The sequence below is a fragment of the Moschus berezovskii genome, chromosome 11 (genome assembly GCF_049115385.1).
Source record: "Moschus berezovskii isolate FMDL1 chromosome 11, NW_MosBer_1.0, whole genome shotgun sequence".
Taxonomy (NCBI): domain Eukaryota; kingdom Metazoa; phylum Chordata; class Mammalia; order Artiodactyla; family Moschidae; genus Moschus; species Moschus berezovskii.
In genome coordinates this window covers 83,377,730-83,400,777 of record NC_142470.1, presented here as the reverse complement: position 1 = coordinate 83,400,777, position 23,048 = coordinate 83,377,730, and the positions used below count along the sequence as shown (strand labels likewise).

Here is a 23,048-nt window from a genome sequence, read left to right as displayed (position 1 = left end):
TTCTTAGGTTTCAGGAGAGTACCAGCTGACCAAATTCATCAGATTTGCTGATTTGTCATCATTCTTATGATGGTAATGGTTTAGTCACTAAGTCGTATCTGACTCTTGCAACCCCATGGACTGTAGCTAGCCAGGCTCTTCTGCCCGTGGGATTCTCCAGGCGAGAATGCTGGAGTGGGTTGCCATTTCCTTCTCCAAGCATTCTTATGGTACCCTTAAGAGAAAATAGTCAAGCAGCTTCAGCCACTTTCAGTGATGTTTCAGATACATTGTACTACTGAAATGCTGAAGTAGTTGGATATCTAATCTCAAAATTAAGACTACATGCTCTACTTGGCTACTTCTTTAACAAAATGTTATTTTGTTCAATTTATAAAGATTTAAAAAACTAAAGGAAAAATTCAACCCCGGGAATATGACTGACATAACTGAAAAAACATACAGTGATAAGTTTTTTGGTCTTAATTATGTTTGTGGGATTATTACATAAAATGCTACAGTGTTTATCGTTGCTGTGGAATAGTGTTGATCCTTTTGTGTGGAGCAGGCTATAACTTGTAAGAGAGGAATGAGGTTAGCATTGCAGCTGCATTCATATGGCTCAGAAAATGGCTTCCTTCTGACAGGCTTTCAGAGGGATCCAGAGGTACAGGATGGCTTTAAAAAGCCTATAACATATTTGCTTTACTCTTAAATAACATCGGATTCCTCCTCAGTTGCTCTCCAAGTTTTGTTTTGTAAAATTGTCAAGCTTTCAGTTTGTTGGATGAAAAGAGGTTATTTCTTTTTTAGTTTTAATCTTTTGAAAGAAGTATGGTAGATTTTATTTTACTTGAAAGGAATATAAGGTGTCAGGAAACCTCAAATTTTAAAAAAACATAAATGAAGATAGATTGTCTTTCAGCCATCGTTCAGAGTAATTTTACGTTGAAACGTAGGGAAGTTATACCACAGTGAAATACGTAAATTTTGGTCCTTTGTATTAAAGGCTGGCAGATGAAGTCTTACGGTTTTCCTCCTACTGGCCTCTCCTCGATCTCCTTTCTGGAACCTTCGGTGTATATGTTGCTGAGAGTTACATCCCATGTCTTGTGCAAATACCATATGCTGCTCCCTTTGCTCCCATGGCCTTGGTTACTATTTGACGTGTCCCACATCAGCTAACTCCAGCCCAGAGAAACAGTGGCAACTCTTGCTGCCTGTTGGACATCTTCATATGAATACCCCAGCCCACAATGTATACAGATATGTACTAATCATATTTATTAGCCCCCAGTCAGTTTTGCCTCTCAGTGAGTAACATCACATTCCACTTAATTGCCCAAGCTGAAAATTCAGGCATCATTCATAACTCCTTTTCCTTCACTTTCACACTCAGCCAGTCCACAGGTGCTTTCAATTCTGTGTCCCTAATGTCTGTGTTAGAACTCTTTCTCCCTCTCTTTTTTTTGTAATTTTTAATTTATTTTTTTGGCCACACTGCACAGCTTGTGGGTTCTTAGTTCTCTGACCATGGATTGAACCCAGGGCCATTGCAGTAAAGTTACTAATCCTAACCACTGGACTATCAGGGAAGTCCCTGTATTAGAAGTCTTTCATTGCAAATGACTTCAAAGCAACTAAAGCAAACTTAATAAGAATTTATAGATTCACGTTTAGAAAGTTAAAGAAGAATTCTAGTAAAGGCAGAGAATTTTGCCTCAGGAATGATTTAAGTCAGGGACTAGATCACTGATTCTGTCCCTCTTAGCTTCTCCCTATGTATTGACCTTATTGTAGTCTTCTGTAGATAAGTTCTGTCCTAGCTTATGTCACAAAGGATCAGAGATTTGATACATTACTTGTTAATTTATGTAAATTTAAATTCAGTAAGGCAACTTCACAACCTCATTGACAGAAATTAAAGAAGACCTAAATAATCAGAGGATTGTGTATTTATAATGAGTAGAAGATAATATTGTAAAGATGTTGTTAATTCTTCTCTGCATATTGGTCTATACTTTCAGTATAGTCAAAATTCCAGCTTGATTTTTATAGAAGTTGACAGGCTGAATATATGAGGAAATATGAATGGGTAAGAATAGACAAGATCACCAAGGTTGATGAGGGTGTAAAGTAACTGGAACTCTCATATACTGCTGTTGGTCATGTAAATTGGTACAGCCATTTTGGATAACTGTTGGGTATTACCTAATAAAGTTGGACACATGCCTATGCCTACCCCTCTGACCCATCTTGTTGCACTCCTAAGTATAAACCCTAAAGAAGATAATACTTGTGTTGACCAAAAGACAATCAAAAATAACAAGCAAAAAAGAAAAGAAAGTTACTCAAATGTCCATCAGTAAGAGAACTGATAAATCAGTGCTGTGGTCTTTCCATGTAAAGGAATACTGTAAAGCAATTTGCATGAACAAATTGCAATGTATATACCAACATTAAATGTATCTCACAAATGTAGTGATAAAATAAGCTAGACACAAAAGAATACCCTCTGTATTATTCCACTTAAATAAAACAGACAAAGCTAATCTTTGCTGCTGCAAATCAGGATTATGGTTATTTCAGTGGAGGGAGAGGATAGTAACTAGAAGAGGGATCTGGGATGTTAGTAATGTTCTATTTCTTGCTTTAGATGCTATACACAGGTGTGTTCAATTTGTGAGACTTTATCAAACTGGGTACTTAGGATTTGTGAACTTTTCTGATTTTATAGTATACATTAATAAAAAGTTAAAATATCCTATAAAGCTACACTAATACCCAAGTGATTTATTTTCATAGATTACTTCAGTTAATATCTTGACCATCTTACCACTAGAACTGTGGATGTGTATACTTGGAAATATTTATACCAGTGTGTGTTAGTCGCTCGGTTGTGTCCAACTCCTTGCAACCCCATGGACTGTAGCCTTCCAGGTTCTTCTGTGCATGGGCTGGCAAGAATACTGGAGTGGGTTGCCATGCCCTTCTCCAGGGGATCTTCCTGACCCAGGGATTGAACCTGGGTCTCCTGCATTGCTGGCAGATTCTTTACTGTCTGAGCCAACTGGAAGCCCAGAGAATGTTTATAGTTAGCTTTATAGTCCTTGATTAATCAGTTTGACATAAGATCTGTTGAGTAGTTTTGTTCGTGTAAAAGCTAAGGACTCTTCAGTCAGTCTTTTAAAGATTCTGATTCTGGAAGAGAGATGACTAATTTTACTTTGTTATTAACGTATTATCTTTTCTTCCTTTTTTTCTTCCAGTTTTGTTGAAATATAATTGACATACAGCCCTGTTTAAGATGTACAGCATAATGATTTGACCTAAATTTGTCATGAAATGATTATCACAATAAGTTTTGTGAACATCCATCATCTCATATAGATAGAAAATAATAGAAATAGGAAAAAATCCTTTTCCTTGTAATGAGAATTCTCTTTACAGGTTTTGTGTATAGCATTCAGCAATGTTAATAGTATGTTTTACATTACATCCTTAGTGGTGTACTTTTTATATATTTATTTTTTTATTGAAGTATACTTGATTTCCAATGTATTAGTTTCAGGTATATAGCAGAGTGATTCAGTTTATATATACACACATACACACATATACAAACATATATGTATACACATATATATACACACAGGTATATATTTTTTTCAGATTCTTTTTCCAGTATCAGTTCAGTTCAGTCGCTCAGTCATGTCCGACTCTCCGCGACCCCATGAATCACAGCACGCCAGGCCTCTCTGTCCATCACCAACTCCCGGAGCTCACTCAAACTCATGTCCACAGAGTCGGTGATGCCATCCTGCCATCTCATTCTCGGTCGTCCCCTTCTTCTCCCGCCCCCAACCTTTCCCAGCATCAGAGTCTTTTCCAGTGAGTCAACTTGTCGCATGAGGTGGCCAAAGTATTGCAGTTTCAGCTTCAGCATCAGTCCCTCCAATGAACACCCAGGATCGATCTCCCTTAGAATGGACTAGTTGGATCTCCTTGCGGTACAAGGGACTCTCAAGAGTCTTCTCCAACACCACAGTTCAAAAGCATCAATTCTTCGGCGATCAGCCTTCTTCACAGTCCAACTCTCACATCCATGCATGACCACAGGAAAAACCATAGCCTTGACTAGACAGACCTCGGTTGGCAAAGTAATGTCTCTGCTTTTTAATATACTATCAAGGTTGGTCATAACTTTCCTTCCAAGGAGTAAGCGTCTTTTAATTTCATGGCTGCAATCAGCATCCGCAGTGATTTTGGAGCCCCAAAAAATAAAGTCTGACACTGTTTCCACTGTTTTTCCATCTATTTCCCATGAAGTGATGGGACCAGATGCCATGATCTTCGTTTTCTGAATGTTGAGCTTCAAGCCAACCTTTTCACTCTCCTCTTTCACTTTCATCAAGAGGCTTTTGAGTTCCTCTTCACTTTCTGCCATAAGGGTAGTGTCATCTGCATATCTGAGGTTATTGATATTTCTCCCAGCAATCTTGATTCCAGCTTGTGCTTCTTCCAGCCCAGCATTCCTCATGATGTACTCTGCATATAAGTTAAATAAGCAAGGTGATAATATACAGCCTTGACGCACTCCTTTTCCTATTTGGAACCAGTCTGTTGTTCCATGTACAGTTCTGACTATTGCTTCCTGACCTGCATATAGTTTTGACAAAATATTGAATATAGTTGCCTGTGCTATATAGTAGGTCCTTATTGTTTTATCTATTTTATATATAGTAGTGTGTATATTTTACTCCCAAATTCTTAATTTATCCCTTTCCCCTTTGGTAACCATAAGTTTCTTTACTGTTAGTCTGTTTATGTTCTGTAAATAAAATTCATTAGTATCATTTTTTTACATTCCACTCTTAAGTGATATCATATGATACTTGTCTTTGTCTGTCTGACTCTGTTGTTTTTATTGGTTAGTCACTAAATTGTGTCCGACTCTTTTGCAACTCCCTAGACTGTAGCTCCTCTGTCCATGGGATTTCCCAGGCAAATTTTTTTGGGGGGCTCCAAAATCACTGCAGATGCTGATTGCAGCCATGAAATTAAAAGACGCTTACTCCTTGGAAGGAAAGTTATTACCAACTTTGATAGTATATTGAAAAGCAGAGACATTACTTTGCCAACAAAGGTCCGTCTAGTCAAGGCTATGGTTTTTCCCATGGTCATGTATGGATGTGAGAGTTGGACTGTGAAGAAAGCTGATCACCAAAGAATTGATGCTTTTGAACTGTGGTGTTGGAGAAGACTCTTGAGAGTCCCTTGGACTGCAAGGAGATCCAACCAGTCCATTCTAAAGGAAATCAATCCTGGGTGTTCATTGGAAGGACTGATGCTAAAGCTGAAACTGCAATACTTTGGCCACCTCATGCGATGAGTTGACTCACTGGAAAAGACTCTGATGTTGGGAAAGGTTGGGGGCGGGAGGAGAAGGGGACGACGGAGAATGAGATGGCTGGATGGCATCACCGACTCGCTGGACATGAGTTTGAGTGAACTCCGGGAGTTGGTGATGGACAGGGAGGCCTGGCGTGCTGTGATTCATGGGGTCACGGAGAGTCGGACACGACTGAGTGACTGAACTGAACTGAGACTGTAGCTCCTCTGTCCATGGGATTTCCCAGGCAAAAATACTGGAGTGGGTTGCCATTTCCTTCTCCACGGGATCGTCCCACCCAGGGATTGAACCCACATCTCCTGCTTGGCAGTTGGATTCTTTACCACTGAGCCACCTGGGAAGGCCACCCTCACTGACTTAGTGTGATAATCTCTAAGCCCATCCATGTTACTATAAATGGTACTATTTCATTTCTTTTTATGGCTGAGTAATAGTCCACTGTATTTATGTACCACCTCTTCTTTATCCACTCATCTCTCAGTGAACATTTAGGTTGCGTCTGTGTCTTGGCTATTGTAAATAATGCTGCAGTGAACATTAGGTGCATATATTTTTTTGAATTATGGTTTTTTCTGGATATATGCCCAGGAGTGGGATTATATAAGATCATATGATAGTTCTCTTTTTAGGTTTTTAAGAATCTCCATACTGTTCTCCATAGTGACTTTACCAATTTACATTCCCGCTAACAGTATAGGAGGGTTCCCTTTGCTCCACCCCACTCTCCAGCATTTATTATTTATAGACTTTTTGATGATGGCCATTCTGACTGGTGTGAAGTGATACCATATTATAGTTTTGATTTGCATTTCTCTAATAATTAGCAATATCTAACATCTTTTCTCGTGCCTTTTGGCCATCTGTATGTTTTCTTTGGAGAAAGGTCTATTTAGATTTTTTCATTTGTTTGTTGGATACTGAACTGTGTATATATTTTGGAGATTTGTCTCTTGTTGGTTGCATCATATGCAAAGATTTTCTCCCTTTCTGTGGGTAGTCTTTTCATTTTGTTTGTAGTTTCCTTCACTGTGCAAAGGCCTCTTAAGTTTAACTAGGTCCCTTTCTTGGGTTTTTTGGTGGGAGGAGCATAAACGCTCTTTGCGTTTTTTTGTCTGTTTGATTTTTCATTCTGTAGGAATCCATAGTGACCATTCAGCCTTCAGTCTGAGGATGAATCTCTAAATCAGTAATATTTTCTTGAATGAATGATGAATAGTAATACTAAAAGACCAAAATGGCAGTGTTTAAAGACAGAATTTATATTGCCCTTGCATTTGCTAGTTTTAGTGTTCTTTTCCCTGAATGTGCAAGAAATTAAAACAAAACTGTAATTTGCGTAAATGTCTTTTTTGTGCAGAGTTATTATATATAGATGGCATAAAAGATAATATAATTAGGACATCAAATTTAAACCATTTTTTTCTAAAAATGTATTACTTAAGTTTTTTCAGGAAAATAGACGTTGGAATAAAAGGCATTTCCTTAATTTTCCCTATCTTTGGGACTTCCCTGATGGTCCAGTGGTTAAGATTCTGTGTTTCCACTGCCAGGGTGACAGGTTTGATTCCCTGGTCAGTGAACTGAGATCCCACATGCTACGTGTGCCATGGCCAAAAAATGAAATTCTGTGTCTTTGATTATCAGGACCTGTAATTGGTATTTAATGAAGATAAGGATATACATGCATCTAAAGCTATATTTCTCTTTTCACAGACAACAAATGAAGTTGTTTTGGCTGTGGGATTCCATCCAACAGATGCAAATATCATAATAACATGTGGTAAATCACATATTTTTTTCTGGACCTGGAGTGGCAATTCATTAACGAAAAAACAGGGAGTTTTTGGGGTAAGGATCAGAATGTCACTTCATTATAGAGCTTTAATTTTGAGTAAGGATAAAGTCATCATGCCAAAGGGGAAAACTGAAAATTCTCATTGTTTCATTATAGAAATATGAAAAACCAAAATTTGTGCAGTGTTTAGCTTTCCTGGGAAACGGAGATGTTCTTGCTGGAGACTCAGGTGGAGTCATACTCATATGGAGCAAAACTACTGTAGAGCCCACTCCTGGGAAAGGGCCGAAAGGTACAGTATTCTCATGTTCCCATTGTTCTTTTTAGTCTGCAGCATCACTATTGCAGTCCCGTCTGTTACCCAGACCAGGAGAGAGGGAGCCGTAAGGAGACAGTATGAGAGTTACTCACATACCTTTCATTTTTTACAATTCTTCATAACAACCTTTTTTTAAATCAAACTATTTACTCATTTATTAAGCGTATGTAGCCTACATTTGACTACCTTTGCTTCCAGGAGATTAATACAAAATAATTAGAAAAGATGATACAGATACCATGTTAAAAACTATAGAGATTGAGAGAGAAGTCACCCCAGTCTTCAGTATTTTGTAAAGCCCTCACAGAAGAAATGGTATTTAAGCTAAACCACAATGAACGTAGAACACTACAGAAGATAGGGAACCTTAATCCCAGTTATGGATCAGTGTACATTAAGGGAGGAAAATGGCTATGACTGTGATGCATCCAGGATAGTGTTAATAACTTTGTCGTGTGTTAATAGAAACAAGAAATAGCCAGCCTGAAGGAATGACACTTCCAGGATAGTGTGAATGAATTTGTCATGTGTTAAGAGACAAGAGATAGCCAGCATGAAGGAAATACTGTTTTAAAAAATAGTAGTGTTTTGCAGTTGCTCTTATCAATTTAAACTAATATATACTAAACCCTTGAGAATTCAAATAGAGATTAAAGATACAGATTTTTTTGAGTTACCACAATAATCCTTAGAACTGATTGAGTTCACCATGGAAGAGAGAAGAGCTGTGAGGCCAAGGATGCTTTGTCCCACAGTTAGGTGACCAAAAAAGAGCCTGCACGGGTTACAGATTTCTAAAAAAGAAGTTAATAAGACAGCTTTTTATTTAGTGCTCCTGAACAAGGAAGAGGAGAAAGTTCCCTGGAATATCAGGAAGGAGGTCTGTAGGAAGGTCAAGAAGACTAAGAACCAAGAAAAGACCATTAGAGCTTCACAATTTCAGTAGAAAAATGAAAGCTATAGAACAGTTGAGAGTAGAATAGTCAGTCTTTAAATGGAGAATTTTGAGAATCCCAGTTGAAAATGGAATGAAAAGTAGAGTTACTCGAATCAGTAGTCTTTTTAAGGTTGACTAAACCTGCAAGTGAAATGAGTATTATGGTGGAAAAAAGATGAAAACTCTTAAGAGAGATGGGAATAACTGGACGGGACGAAAGATTATCCTTGAAAAAGAGTGGATACTCGACTTTTATTCTGAAACTGGAGCTTTGGAAAACTAGTATTTTACGTGGCTAAATGATAGAGGTTATGCAGAATTAACATTGCTGTCAGTAAAAGCAGCTCTCTGTTAAAAGCTTGAAGTTATTTTTAAATGGGTAACAGAATAGTATACATCATGTAATATAGCATACAGTAGTATACATCATGTCATCAGACTCCATTACTTCAGAATTCTCCTTGTTGGAGTTGGGATCCAGCTGAAACCTTAGACCTGCCTGTGGATATTAGATTTATTAGAATACTAAACTGAAGACCTGCAAAATTTAGAGGTATCATTTTCTAAACAGTCATTTAAATTGTCCTTACCCATTTAAAAAAGGATAGGCCCAAGGACCTTCTCCTTTCTTTTTTTAAATTTTTGAAAATTTTTATTGATGTATAGTTGATTTACAATGTTGTATTAGTTTCAGGTGGATTGCAAAGTAAATCAGTTGTAGGTATACATATATACACTCTTTTTTAGATTCTTTTCTTACATAGGCCATCGTGGAGTCCTGAGTAGAGTTCCCTGTGCTATACAGTACATGCTTATTAGTTACCTGTTTTATATATAGTAGTATGTATGTATTAGTCCCAGCCTCCCAATTTATCCCTTCTCCTTCTTACCCCCTCAGTTCAGTTCAGTTGCTCATTAGTGTCCGACTCTTTGAGACCCCATGGACCGCAGCACACCAAGCCTTCCTGTTCATCACCAACTCCCGTAATTTACCCAAATTCATGTCCATTGAGTTGGTGATGCCATCCAACCAACAGATCCTCTGTCATTTCCTTCTTCTCCTGCCCTCAGTCTTTCCCAGCATCAGGGTCTTTTCCAGTGAGTCAGCTCTTCGCATCAGGTGGCCAAAGTATTGGAGTTTCAGCTTCAACATCAGTCCTTCCAATGAACACTCAGGACTGATCTCCTTAAAGATGGACTGGTTGGATCTCCTTGCAGTGCAAGGGACTCTCGAGTCTTCTCCAACGCCACAGTTCAAAAGCATCATTTCTTCAGGGCTCAGCTTTCTTCACAGTCCAACTCTCACATGCATATGTGACTGCTGGAAAACCGTAGCTTTGACTAGATGGACCTTTGTTGGCAAAGTAGTGTCTCTGCTTTTTAATACGCTGTCCAGGTTGGTCATAACTTTTCTTCCAAGGAGTAAGCATCTTTTAATTGCATGGCTGCAGTCACCATCTGCAGTGATTTTGGAGTCCAAAAAAATAAAGTCTGAAACTGTTTCCACTGTTTCCCCATCTATTTGCCATGAAGTGATGGGACCAGATGCCATGATCTTTGTTTTCTGAATGTTGAGCTTTAAACCAACTTTTTCACCCTCCTCTTTCACTTTCATCAAGAGGCTCTTTAGTTCTTCTTCACATTCTGCCATGAGGGTGGTGGTATCTGCATATCTGACGTTATTGATATTTCTCCCAGCAGTCTTGATTCCAGCTTGTGCTTTATCCAGCCCAGCGTTTTTCATGATTTACTCTGCCTATAAGTTAAATAACCTAGGTGACAGTATACAGCCTTGATGTACTCCTTTTCCTATTTGGAACCAGTCTGTTGTTCCATGTCCAGTTCTATAGGTTTCTCAAGAGGCAGGTCAGGTGGTCTGGTATTCCCATCTCTTTCAGAATTTTCCACAGTTTATTGTGGCATAGTCAATAAAGCAGAAATAGATGTTTTTCTGGAATTGTCTTGCTTTTTCCATGATCCAGCGGATGTTGGCAATTTGATCTCTGGTTCCTCTGCCTTTTCTAAAACCAGCTTGAACATCTGGAAGTTCATGGTTCACATATTGCTGAAGCCTGGCTTGGAGAATTTTGAGCATTACTTTACCAGCATGTGAGATGAGTGCAATTGTGCGGTAATTTGAGCATTCTTTGGCACTGCCTTTCTTTGGGATTAGAATGAAAACTGACCTTTTCTAGTTGTGTGACCACTGCTGAGTTTTCCAAATTTGCTGGTGTATTGAGGGCAGCACTTTGACAGCATCATCTTTTAGGATTTGAAATAGCTCAACTGGAATTCCATCACCTCCACTAGCTTTGTTTGTAGTGATGCTTTCTAAGGCCCACTTCACATTCCAGGATGTCTGGCTCTAGGTGAGTGATCACACTATCGTGATTATGTAGGTCATGAAAATCTTTTTTGTACAGTTCTTCTGTGTATTCTTGCCACCTCTTCTTAATATCTTCTGCTTCTGTTAGGTCCATACCATTTCTGTTCTTTATCGAGCCCATCTTTGCATGAAATGTTCCCTTGGTATCTCTAATTTTCTTGAAGAGATCTCTGGTCTTTCCATTCTATTATTTTCTTCTATTTCTTTGCATTAATCACTGAGGAAGGCATTCTTATCTCTCCTTGCTATTCTTACTCCCTGCTGCTGCTGCTAAGTCCCTAGCAGCCGTCAATTTGTTTTCTGCATCCATAACTATTTCTGTTTTATAGATAAGGTATTTTGTACCTTTTTGTAGATTCCACATATAAGCGATACAATATGGTATTTGCCAAGTACCTTAATAGCTGTTGGATAACATAGTTATTCGTAATATAGAAAGATAGTCCCAATTGCTACTTTTGTTGTACATTTTCTCCCTTTCTCATCTCCTTTTCCCAACATAGCAACAGACTACAGGATTCATTCTTCCCTGGACTGAGTCTGGAGGTATCTGTGGGAGCAGTGTGCATGGCCATATGGTAAAATGGGAGCAGAGAGAAAGAAAGAATAAATTCATAGATAGTCCCTTTCTTCTTTTTCTTTTTCTCACTGCACCTCCTCTTCCCACCCCCAGTAGTGGGCCTTGGAATTCATTCAGCATTACCTCAAATTAGTTTTCCTCAAAATACAGATATATTTTATTCTCAAGTCTCATTTGTGCTGAAATATACAGGTCCACTTTGCCCTTTTCTATGGCACATGAAGAAATCAGAGCACAGGCATTTAGCTTTTTTTCACATACACGCAAATATATATAAAATAGATAATCAACAGCAACCTACTGTATAGCACAGGGAACTCTATACTCAATATTCTGTAATAACCTTTACAGGAAAAGAATCCGTAAAAGAATGGATAATGTATAACTGAATCATTTTGCTTTATACCTGAAACTAAAACAACATTTTCTATCAACTATACTCCAAAATAAAAATTAAATTGAAAAAAATATCATTTATTCAACCCTATTTATCCTTACTGTTGAAGGACAGTAAAGCTGAAACAGTATCCAGAGAACCATATATAATACTTCCTTCAAGGTAGAAGGTTATGAGAGAATAATTAGAGACCTTGTTCTAAAATCAGTGGATTGGAAGTAGAGAGAGATTCTTAATTAGTAATAGTAGGAGAGAAAAAAAAAACTAAGCCTGTCAGTCTCTGAGTTCCACAAACAAAAAGGAGAGGGAGAAAGAAAAAGGAGGTTATGGGGAACCAGCCTGAGGTTCCTGAGACATTTCCCCTGAGGATTTTTTTTTATATTTGTGACATAACTGTCTTCCACTTCACACCCCTTTTCCATGTGTGAAAGTCACTCAGTCATGTCCAACTCTCTGCAACCCCATGGACTATACAGTCCAATGAATTCTCCAGACCAGAATACTGTGGTGGATAGCCGTTCCCTTTTCCAAGGGATCTTTCCAACCCAGGGATCGAACCCAGGTCTCCAGCATTGCAGGCAGATTCTTTACCAGCTGAGCTATAGGGGAAGCCCTTTCCATACATAAAAACCAACAATTGAAGACATCTGTTAATTAGCCAAGAGCCTTCAGAGCTAGCAATTGAAATGAGTTCTCTCATTTCAGTTTGATGATCTTCCACCATCATCCTTAGTGTGAGCAAGTGACCGTATGTGCAGTTGAGGCATCATGGCAGATGGACAGTAAATTCCTTCCAGTAATGGAACCTGGCCTGAGCGCTGTAGCCATTGCAAAGTAGATCACCAGTTATTATGAAAGGAGATAACTCAAGAACAGTCAGATGGAAAAGGTGATTAGGACAAGGCCTGGGGAAAGGACCTGTCCAGAACCTCCATGCCCTCTCCAGGAATAACACTCTCTCCAAGTCTCCATGTGTTCACTGACCCAGAAGCTCTGGGTTGAGGATCCTTAAATAAAAAGAGAGAAGAGCTGTATTATTAGTTACCCTCCCCACTCTCTTTTCTTTTTCTGCCTACTCTCTTCTCTTTCTCAGGCATACATTTTCAATATCAGAAATGTCAGGAACAGTATTATATTATCAAAATATTATCAAAACTGTGACTTAAATTCTTGACATACATTATCCTACCTCTCTGAGTAGAGTTTGGATATAAATGCACCCTTCTTTGGTCTTAGTGTGCAAGGACTGGTAAAGGTTCCGAGTTGTTTTTATTTATTTTTGTTTTTGTCTGAAAAAAAAACTGGTGGCTTACCGTTTGTGCAGAGAAAATCTACATAGGCACAAAGAACAGAAAATCTAATCTTGTAAGCTGCTGGGCACATGAAATTTGCTATGTGACTGACCCTATTTTGGGCGAACTTGCTGAGAATTTGGTTTCTTCCTTTATATATGGAGTTTTCCATTATGTAAGTAAGGCTGGAAAGGATTTGGTGAGTTTAGTAAAACAAATGTGTAAGACCGGATCAGAACAGATGTTCATAGTTTCCATTTCTAAATTCTTGCCCCAAATTTTAATAGATTGATCCAGTTTACATATTCCCTAATAAGATATTTCTGTACCCATGGCAGTCTTTATCAACCAAAATTTCAGTATACTCTCATAATTGCATCTAATAAAGGGACTTTTGGGAATTGCAGAAGTATAATTTCACAGCTAATTCTTTTTTCTAGTGAATAAGAGACAAACGAAAACTGTGTTTTATCCCTCATAAGGAGCTCTCTTGCTTCCAAACCACTTTTTCCTTATCTTAAGTGTAAATTAAGGGGAATCTTTAAAGTAGTATTTTCTGTTTCCTGTTTTTCCAGTTTTATAATATTTTCATATATAACCTTATCTAGCTTAATATATGTAGTTTTTAATATGTAACCTTATCTATAATGACTTGTATGTACTGCAGAATGATTACCAAAATAAGTTAACATGCATCACCTCGCAGTTACAATTTTTTTTTCTTGTGATGAGAACTTCTAAGATCTGCTGTCTTCGCAACTTTCAAATATACATTATAGTATATAGTCACCATGCTATGCATTAAATTTCAAAGTTTATACCTTTTGACTGCCTTCACACATTTCTTCTACCCCCACCTCCACCTCCAGTCTGTTCTCTTTCTGTGAATTCTTTTTTTGTCTTAGATTCTACATATAAGTGAGATCTCATAGTATTTGTCTTTGTCTGACTTTTTACACTTAGCTTAATGTCCTCAAGATTCATTCATGTTGCATATGGCAGGATTTCCATCTTTTTTAATCCCATTGTGTATATATACCACATCTTCTTTATCCATTGATCCATCTGTGGACACTTATGTTGTTTCAGTATTTTCTGTTTCTTACGTGGGTACAAGGTATTTGTTATTTCCTACATATATGAAATAGTTCAGTTTTTCTTATATGAAAAAACTCAGGATTCTTTAAGCTGAGGGGGAAGTTGAAAATATCTAAACCCCCCCTTAAAATGTTCATTATTCTTAAATCTTTACCAAGTTCCTTAAAGGAACTTAGAAGCACCATTTCACCAAATATCAACATGGGTACATTTGCACATTGCTGAGAATATAACGGGATTCCCAGGTGGGTCAGTGGTAAAGAGTCTGCCTGCCACTGCAGATGTGGGTTCAGTCCTTGGGTCGAGAAGATCCCCTCAAGAAGGAAGTGGCAACCCAACTCCAATATTCTTGCCTGGGAAATCCCATGGACCAGAGGAGCCTGGCGGTCTACAGCCCATTGGGTCACAAAGAGTCAGACATGACTTAGTGACTGAGTACACACACAAGAATATAACATAAATTTCAAAGTCTCCTTGACATTTGATTCTATACTTAAACAGGCACAGAAAGCCCTCCAAACAGTCTTTATTTGGCAGTCAAGATAAACTTGCTTTTTATGGAAACCTTGTTTCTGTTAGAGTTGAGAATAAAGGGGGGATTTGCAGTTAAGCTTGGATAGACTTGGCCATGATTGTGCCTAGAGGTACAGTAGGTTTTTAAATACAAGGATAATTATTTTTCTTGGCAGGTATTTCAAACATTATTTGGCTTAAATTAGAATGTCAGAAATATAGGCCCCTGAGAAGGAAATCTTAGACTATAAATTACTTTGTAGGTAAATACTATCTAAAGTAGAGTATTTTTATTCTTGATGAAGCATTTGTTCTTCAGTTTTTCCATTTTCTAAGATTCTGTCTTTCTAGGAAGATCTTAAGTGTTTAACAGGGTATTTGTTATGTTTAGAAGTAGGGAAGACCGAATTAAAAATAGAAAAGATGTATTTCACTTTCCTGCTTTCTGATGGAGAGTTGTAAAACACCACACCCTTGCATTTTATAATTTCTTACATGGTACTCTTGACTACTTTTGTTAATTTGACCATGCGTGAGAAAAATAAGCTCATGCTCCCTCTTGCCCCTCACCGCCCACTTTTAACTGCCCAAATAAAGCCAGCAATACTCTCGGAAAGCTCACCTCTCTCAGATGTTCTTTCTCTCTTGATCACATCAGAGCCATGATAGATAATTGGCTGGGTATCCTACTGGACACAGTTGTGTTGTTCAGTGTTTAAAGTATTTTTAGGTGATGAATGTTTATGTGAGCGGAGGCAGTTGACCTGAATAGCAAGTTTGTTGGAGCTCTGCTTCCAGCTCTGCTGAATCAGGCAAGGTCTTACTCCAAAGCATGCAGGTCCTTTCCTTTCTCCTCGCCAGAGATACCCATCTATTAAATTATTTGTGCCACTAGCTGCCTTACACTGAGTAATATTGAGAGTCAACTATAGCATAATTTTTTTAAGATACCAAAGCCCTACAAATTTTAGTTAATATTAACAATATAATGACAGCTCAAATGGTAAATGAACAATCTCAGTTAACATCTTCTCTGAGATTATACTTCACATACCATAAAATTTTATCATTTTAAGATGTACAATTCAGTGATTTTTAGTATATTCAGAGTTGTGTAATTATCACCACTGTCTAACTGCAGAATATTTTTGTCACCCCAAAATGAAACATGAGCCCATTAGCAGTCACTTCCCATTCCTCTCTCTCCTCAGTCACTAGCAACCACTTGCCTTCTTTGGATTTGCCTTTGTTGGACAGTTCATGTAAATGGAATCATAAAATATGTCGTCTTTTGTGAACAGCTTCTTCGAGTTGCATCTGAATGTTTTCAAGGTTCATCCATGTTATTGCACGTATTAGGACCTCATTCCTTTTTGTCACTGAATAATACATTTTGTTTTTCCATTTGTCAGCTGATGAACAATTTTATTAGAAAATGAACATTTTTTTCCTAGTTTGTTGAGGTATAATTGACACATAACTTTGTATAAGGTATACAATAAGGTGATTTGCTATATGTTTATCTTGCAAAATGATTGCCACAATAAGTTAACATCCATCACGTCACATAATTAGAGATTTTTCTCTTGTGATGAGAACTTTTAAGATGTACTGTCTTAGCATCTTCAAATATATGATACTCTATTGCTAACTGTAGTCACCATGTTATACATTAAATTCTCAGAACTTATAGCTGGAAGTTTGTACCTTTAACCACCTTCATCCATTTCCCCCACTGAATAGTTTTTAAACTTAAATCCTCCCCCCACCCCAGGAGAATCTAAGGTGTATTTTATTGACTGACTGGTCATGTTTAAACCAGGCTCTACCTGGTCATTATGAACCTGGTAATTAGTCTGCAAGATACCATCTTCCAAAAAGCTTTTACTGTGGTTTTTTTTTTTTTTTTTTACAAAACAGTATTTAAAATAAATTTTGTTTTGCACATTGCATGCAAGCTGCCCCTGCTTTCTATTTATTCATTTATTTTTAATTTTTTTAAATTGAAGGATACTTGCTTTACAGTGTTGTGTTGGCTTCTGCCGTACAACATCATGAATCAGCAATAAGTATACATTTATCTCCTCCCTTTTGAGCCTCCGTCCCACCACATGCCCCTTCTCACCCTTCTCGGTCATCATGGAGCAGCAGGCTGAGCTCCCTTAACTCTGGGAAGAGCTTCTCTAAGTAAGGCATCATGAATACCAAGGAAAAGGGCTTGAGTACCAAACTCTTTTATCTTCACTCTTAAGAAAGAGGCTTTGATTATATTTTTATACCTGCTTTGTTCTTCCTGGGTACTTGTGAAGTGCTGAGAGCATACGAGAAACCTGGGGCATTGTTCAGCTTTCACAGTGGTATAGCTGTCAGTTTCTAAAATACTTCTTTGGTTGGTCAAAAGCCGCTGCTCCAAGCCACCAGTGCCTCTTCTGCCCCAACCTCCCCCAGTATCTCAGCAAATAAAAGGGGCACTCCTTGGCAGAGCAGAAGGCCTGCAGGTCAACAGTGGTTAAATGTTAAACATTATGACTGTTGCCCCAAGAGGAAATGAGGGCTCTCTTGCAAACTTAAAAGACACTGAGTATAAGAGACTTGCGTTCCGGTCACAGCTTTGTCACTAGCTAACCATGTGGTATTGGTTAAGCCAGTTCTGTACCTGTGTGCTTAGTTGTAAAATCAGAGGAGTAATATCTACCTTAACATGAGGAACGCTGGGCTGGAAGAAGCACAAGCTGGAATCAAGATTACCGGGAGAAATATCAATAACCTCGGATATGCAGATGACACCGCCCTTATGGCAGAAAGTGAAGAGGAACTCAAAAGCCTCTTGATGAAAGTGAAAGAGGAGAGTGAAAAAGTTGACTTGAAGCTCAACATTCAGAAAACTAAGATCATGGCATCTGGTCCCATCACTTCATGGCAAATAGATGGAGAAACAATGGAAACAGTGTCAGACTCTATTTTGTGGGGCTCCAAAATCACTGCAGATGCTCTTTGCAGCCATGAAATTGAAAGACGCTTACTCCTTGGAAGGAAAGTTACGACCAACCTAGATAGCATATTAAAAACAGAGACATTACTTTGTCAACAAAGGTCCGTCTAGTCAAGACTGTGGTTTTTCCAGTGTCATGTATGGATGTGAGAGTTGGACTGTGAAGAAAGCTGATCGCCGAAGAATTGATGCTTTTGAGCTGTGGTGTTGGAGAAGACTCTTGAGAGTCCCTTGGACTGCAAGGAGATCCAGCCAGTCCATTCTAAGGGAGATCAGTCCTGGGTGTTCGTTGGAAGGACTGATGCTAAAGCTGAAGCTCCAATACTTTGGCCACCTCATGCGAAGAGTTGACTCACTGGAAAAGACTCTGATGCTGGGAGGGATTGGGGGCAGGAGGAGAAGGGGACGACAGAGAATGAGGTGGCTGGATGACATCACCGCCTCGATGGACATGAGTTTGAGTGAACTCCAGGAGTTGGTGATGGACAGGGAGGCCTGGTGTGCTGTGATTCATGGGGTTGCAAAGAGTCGGACACAACTGAGCAACTGAACTGAAACTGATCTGTTGAATGAGATGATTGTAAGAGATAGTAAAGTTCTGAGGCTACTATATCCCCTCTTGTCTGTGGAATTGTCACTACTTTAGCCTACCTTTTTGTAAGAATATATTTTGAATTATTTTCGGAGTAATTAAATATTGGCATGGATGCCAAATATTAAGCTTTGCTATCTGCCTTGTGGAAGAATTGGCTGGAAATAGATTTTTGATCGTTGAGTCATGAGAACTTTTGATTATTTATTCTGTAGTTCTGCTAAAGTTTTTTCCCAAAAAGACACTATAATCTGATGGAAAATGTTATGACTAGTGTTTCTGTTTTACCACTCATTATGTTAGGTGTTTATCAGATCAGCAAACAAATCAAAGCTCATGATGGCAGTGTGTTCACACTTTGTCAGATGAGAAATGGAATGTTATTAACTGGTGGCGGGAAAGACAGAAAAATAATTCTGTGGGATCATGATCTGAATCCTGAAAGAGAAATAGAGGTAAGATGAAAACAGAACATAAACATTTAAAAATGTTAAACCCTCTAAACTCATGTCTTTTGTCCCACATTAAGATAACTTACACTTTTCTGGAAAATTTGGTATACATTCTTGTCATTTCAGTCACTTGAAATAAACCAGGAAAAAAGGACTGTTCACTAAGCCAAATAATTTGAAAGAATAAGAAAAATGGGCAGAATAGTTAACTTGCTTACTTATTTCTGACATTATTTTTTAGTGACCCAAAAATAACCACATAACCATATAAACTTAAAATTTGCCAGACATTTATCAAATATTATATTCTACTCCATGGTATACAAGATGACCAGCTTAATTTTAAAACTCAAAAATAATCTTCTAAATGATAGGCTTAAAAATAATTGCTGATTATATCTGTATATGTCTGCTTCATGGCATAAATTAAGTATATCCATAAAACCTAACAGGTTTTATATGTTCAGTGAAAGTTGAATTGAGATCTCAAGAAGTGAAATGGTTTAGAATAGTGTTTCAGATCACTGATTGTCAGACCAAAGGCAAATCTCACAGTTTCAATATTGCTTCTATTTTTTGGTGACTTTAATTTTGAATTTACACTCAGTCTTTTCCACTTATAACATGCTTTGCAGACAAAATCTCTTAAAAAGAGAATTCTGACATACTGCTCTTGGATTTTATTTCCAAGACGATATATCCCCATATTATAGAAATTTGTCTCAGGCTATAGATAAAGAAATTAAAATGGCTTACCCAAAATAATATAACCAGTAAGTAACAAAATCAGGCCACTGTCTTCATGTAATCTCTCAGAACTTATTCCTTTATCCCGTACTCATAATCCTTAACTCTTGAAATCATATAAAATGTGAATTTAAAATTGAAGCAAAGAATGTTGATAATGCATTATAACTTCTGTGTATAAAATGTAAATGTCTGAATAAATAATTTATTAACGTAAAATTACCTTGTACTTTGAAATTTGAAATTCTGTCATTTATTACTGCATAATTGTGTACAGCTATAACTTCAGTCTTCAGGTTGATTAATGCATTGTATTATGTGTATGGTGACTTTATAAATTTTTTTTTTTAGGTTCCTGATCAGTATGGAACAATCAGAGCTGTAGCAGAAGGAAAGGCAGATCAATTTTTGGTCGGCACATCACGAAACTTTATTTTACGAGGAACATTTAATGATGGCTTCCAAATAGAAGTACAGGTAAGCTGTATGATTTTAACCATTAACTGAATATTTTGATGATGCCCTTTGTTTCTTATAACAATGGGTATGTTTCTTTTTCAGGGTCATACAGATGAGCTTTGGGGTCTTGCCACACATCCCTTCAAAGACTTGCTCTTGACTTGTGCTCAGGACAGACAAGTGTGCATGTGGAACTCAGTGGAACACAGGCTGGAATGGACCAGGCTTGTAGATGTGAGTAAAGCAAAATGTGATTATAATTTCCCCACAGAAACTCCCTAAAACTGGCAGTTGGTAGCAGCAAAGGAAAAAGGACTCAGTGTTGGTTAAAACCAAGTGTATTGCTATAGTTCAGTAAAGAGGAAGGGATAAGGGGAGAGTGTTTAGTTACAAAGTACATCATGAACCTACTCCAAAGAAGCAAGTTAACAGGATAGAAGCTCAACTTTTCTGTCAGGTTCAGTAGTAAAAATCAAGAATATTTCACATCTTTATGGAGCATTAATTGTTACGGAAATGTTTGGGCCGCTGGTGGTGGGGCAGTTGGGTTCAGTCAGTACTGCTCACTAACACATTCTCCTGTCTTCTTTTTGAGTTGGTCTCTTACTGTATTTTCTCCCTACCCCACCCAGATATTCACCTTTTCTAGCCTAAAAAGTGTATACACGTTCTTTGCAGACTCTAAAGAACTGTACAAATGTTTGTTGTTATCCTATTATTGTTCCACTGCCTAGCCGCAAGCTGGTGGTCCTTTCCCCCTACCACTCTGCCAGCATGTCCCCTTCCTGCTCTGAAATTCTTTTTCCTCTTATGTCCATGTGATATTCCCATTGGCTATAGTAAAGTTGAGATTCCATGTTTATGTGAAACAAGTTATTTTCAAATGTTTTGCCACTCTTCCCATAGATCTAGGGAGACTTTCTCATGTACTCCCCAACAGCTGTCTGTCTCTCTTCTAGGAACCAGGACACTGTGCAGATTTTCATCCAAGTGGCACAGTGGTGGCCATAGGAACGCACTCAGGCAGGTAGGGTCTCTTAAGGGAAATGTGAGCTGAGTAATCTTAAGTGGTGGGATGTTTAACCATTGTTCAGGAATGTTCTCTGTCTGATCTGGAGAATTGATCTTTTAAGTGGCACAGTTTTATACTTTTTGCTCTTTTCTGTTATGTATACTCATTTAATCACTCAGTAATTTTTTGTTAAGGACCTACCATTTGTTAGACCCAATGTGAGAGTTCAGGCTACATCACAATACAAAGCAAAAATCCCTGCCCCCATGGAGTTCACACTTTAATGTGTGTCAGGGGTGGAGGCAGAATAAAAAAATAACTCTTAACTAATTAAGTTAGTTATTAACTAATTAAGTTAGAAAAATGAAGAGCTATATGGGGGCGGGTTGAGCATAGGAAGAGGGATCTGGAAGGGTACAGTTACAAAATGATAAATAGGGAGGTCAGGATAGGCTTCCCTAAGGAAGGTGGCAGTTCAGCAGACTTGACACCCTCCCTTGTGACATTTTCTGTGGTATCAGAAAACTTTTGTCCTCATTATCTTTAAAAGGGAAGGAAATAAAATCTGAAATAACCCAGCTGAGCTTTTGTTTGAGCTATAGCTTTTTTCCTTCTTGAATGCTACACAGGTAAATAATAAAGATATGTTCCTTGAAATTGTTATTAATTACTTATCTTTGTGACCTTGTATAGTACCTTTCCAAGGCTATTAAGTAATATATATTTATTATCTGTATTTTTAAATTGTCCTTTTTATTGCCTCTGCTAGTAAGTAGCCCTCATCACAGATAACTTAATTTCTTTTTTAAAGAGGCAGAGGAAAAATATAAAGTCAATTTTCAAAAATTAAACCCATAAAAATTGTGGAATGCTGATTTCTAATAAGGTGAAAGTATTGTGAACACACATATAAATATTTTTATGAATGTAACAAATATTTCAAATCATCCAGTTTATTTCAGTTCAGTTCAGCCACTCAGTCATGTCCAACTCTTTGTGTCCTCATGGACTGCAGCACGCCAGGCTTCCCGTCCATCACCAACTCTCAGAGCTTACTCAAACTCAAGTCCATCGAGTCGTTGATGCCTTCCAACCATCTCATCCTCTGTCGTCCCCTTCTCCTCCCACCTTCAATTGTTCTTGCCTGGAGAATCCCAGGGATGGGGGAGCCTGGTGGGCTTCCGTCTATGGGGTCACATAGAGTTGGACATGACTGAAGTGACTTAGCAGCAGCAGCAGCAGGGTCTTTTCAAATGAGTCAGTTCTTCGTATCAGGTGGCCAAAGTATTGGAGCTTCAGCATCAGTCCTTCCAGTGAATATTCAGGAGTGATTTCCTTTAGGATGGACTGGTTGGATCTCCTTGCAGTCCAAGGGACTCTCAAGAGTCTTCACCACCACCACAGTTCAAAAGCATCAATTCTTCGGCACTCAGCTTTCTTTATAGTCCAACTCTCACATCCATACTTGACTGCTGGAAAAACCATAGCTTTGACTAAACCATTTATTTAATTCCAGTTTACTTTATTCTAACTAGATTTAGCCATGTAGAGTTTGTTTTTTGTTTTTTTTTTAACCAAGTTTTCCCCTTTGGCTGTTAGATACAAATTAATACCTCTGGAAAATCTAAACATTTTCAAAATCCTCCTCACTTATAGTGCTCAGAATCTTGAAAGAATAGGTCTTTAAGGTAAAGATAAATTTTGAAATGTGGATATGTAATTGGAGATGTTATTAGAGTGGTTCTGAAATAGTGGAATTTTAGAATTAGGCTGCTTGGGAGCATAATTGGTAATAACTTGCAAATATAGATGGCTTTCCTATCTCAGATTTCCTCAAAATACATGTCAGTAATAGATTGTTCAGTTCAGTTCAGTCGCTCAGTCGTGTCCGACTCTTTGCGACCCCATGAATCACAGCACGCCAGGCCTCCCTGTCCATCACCAACTCCCGGAGTTCACTCAAACTCATGTCCATCGAGTCGGTGATGCCATCCAGCCATCTCATTCTCGGTCGTCCCCTTCTCCTCCCGCCCCCAATCCTTCCCAGCATCAGAGTCTTTTCCAGAGAGTCAGCTCGTCGCATGA

At 38.1% G+C, this 23,048-nt stretch overlaps 1 protein-coding gene across 6 annotated transcripts in view; it reads left to right on the top strand.

Annotated features, from left to right (window-relative positions):
• Window positions 1-23,048, top strand: part of EML4 (EMAP like 4) — a 157,361-nt gene that overhangs the window by 114,829 nt on the left and 19,484 nt on the right. For all 6 annotated transcript variants that reach the window (XM_088841520.1, XM_088841522.1, XM_088841521.1 and 3 more), the window contains 6 exons: window positions 7,106-7,240; window positions 7,344-7,479; window positions 18,597-18,748; window positions 19,844-19,969; window positions 20,054-20,185; window positions 20,911-20,978. In XM_088841520.1, coding sequence (XP_088697646.1) covers window positions 7,106-7,240; window positions 7,344-7,479; window positions 18,597-18,748; window positions 19,844-19,969; window positions 20,054-20,185; window positions 20,911-20,978 — 749 coding nt within the window. The remainder of the gene's footprint in view (window positions 1-7,105; window positions 7,241-7,343; window positions 7,480-18,596; window positions 18,749-19,843; window positions 19,970-20,053; window positions 20,186-20,910; window positions 20,979-23,048) is intronic.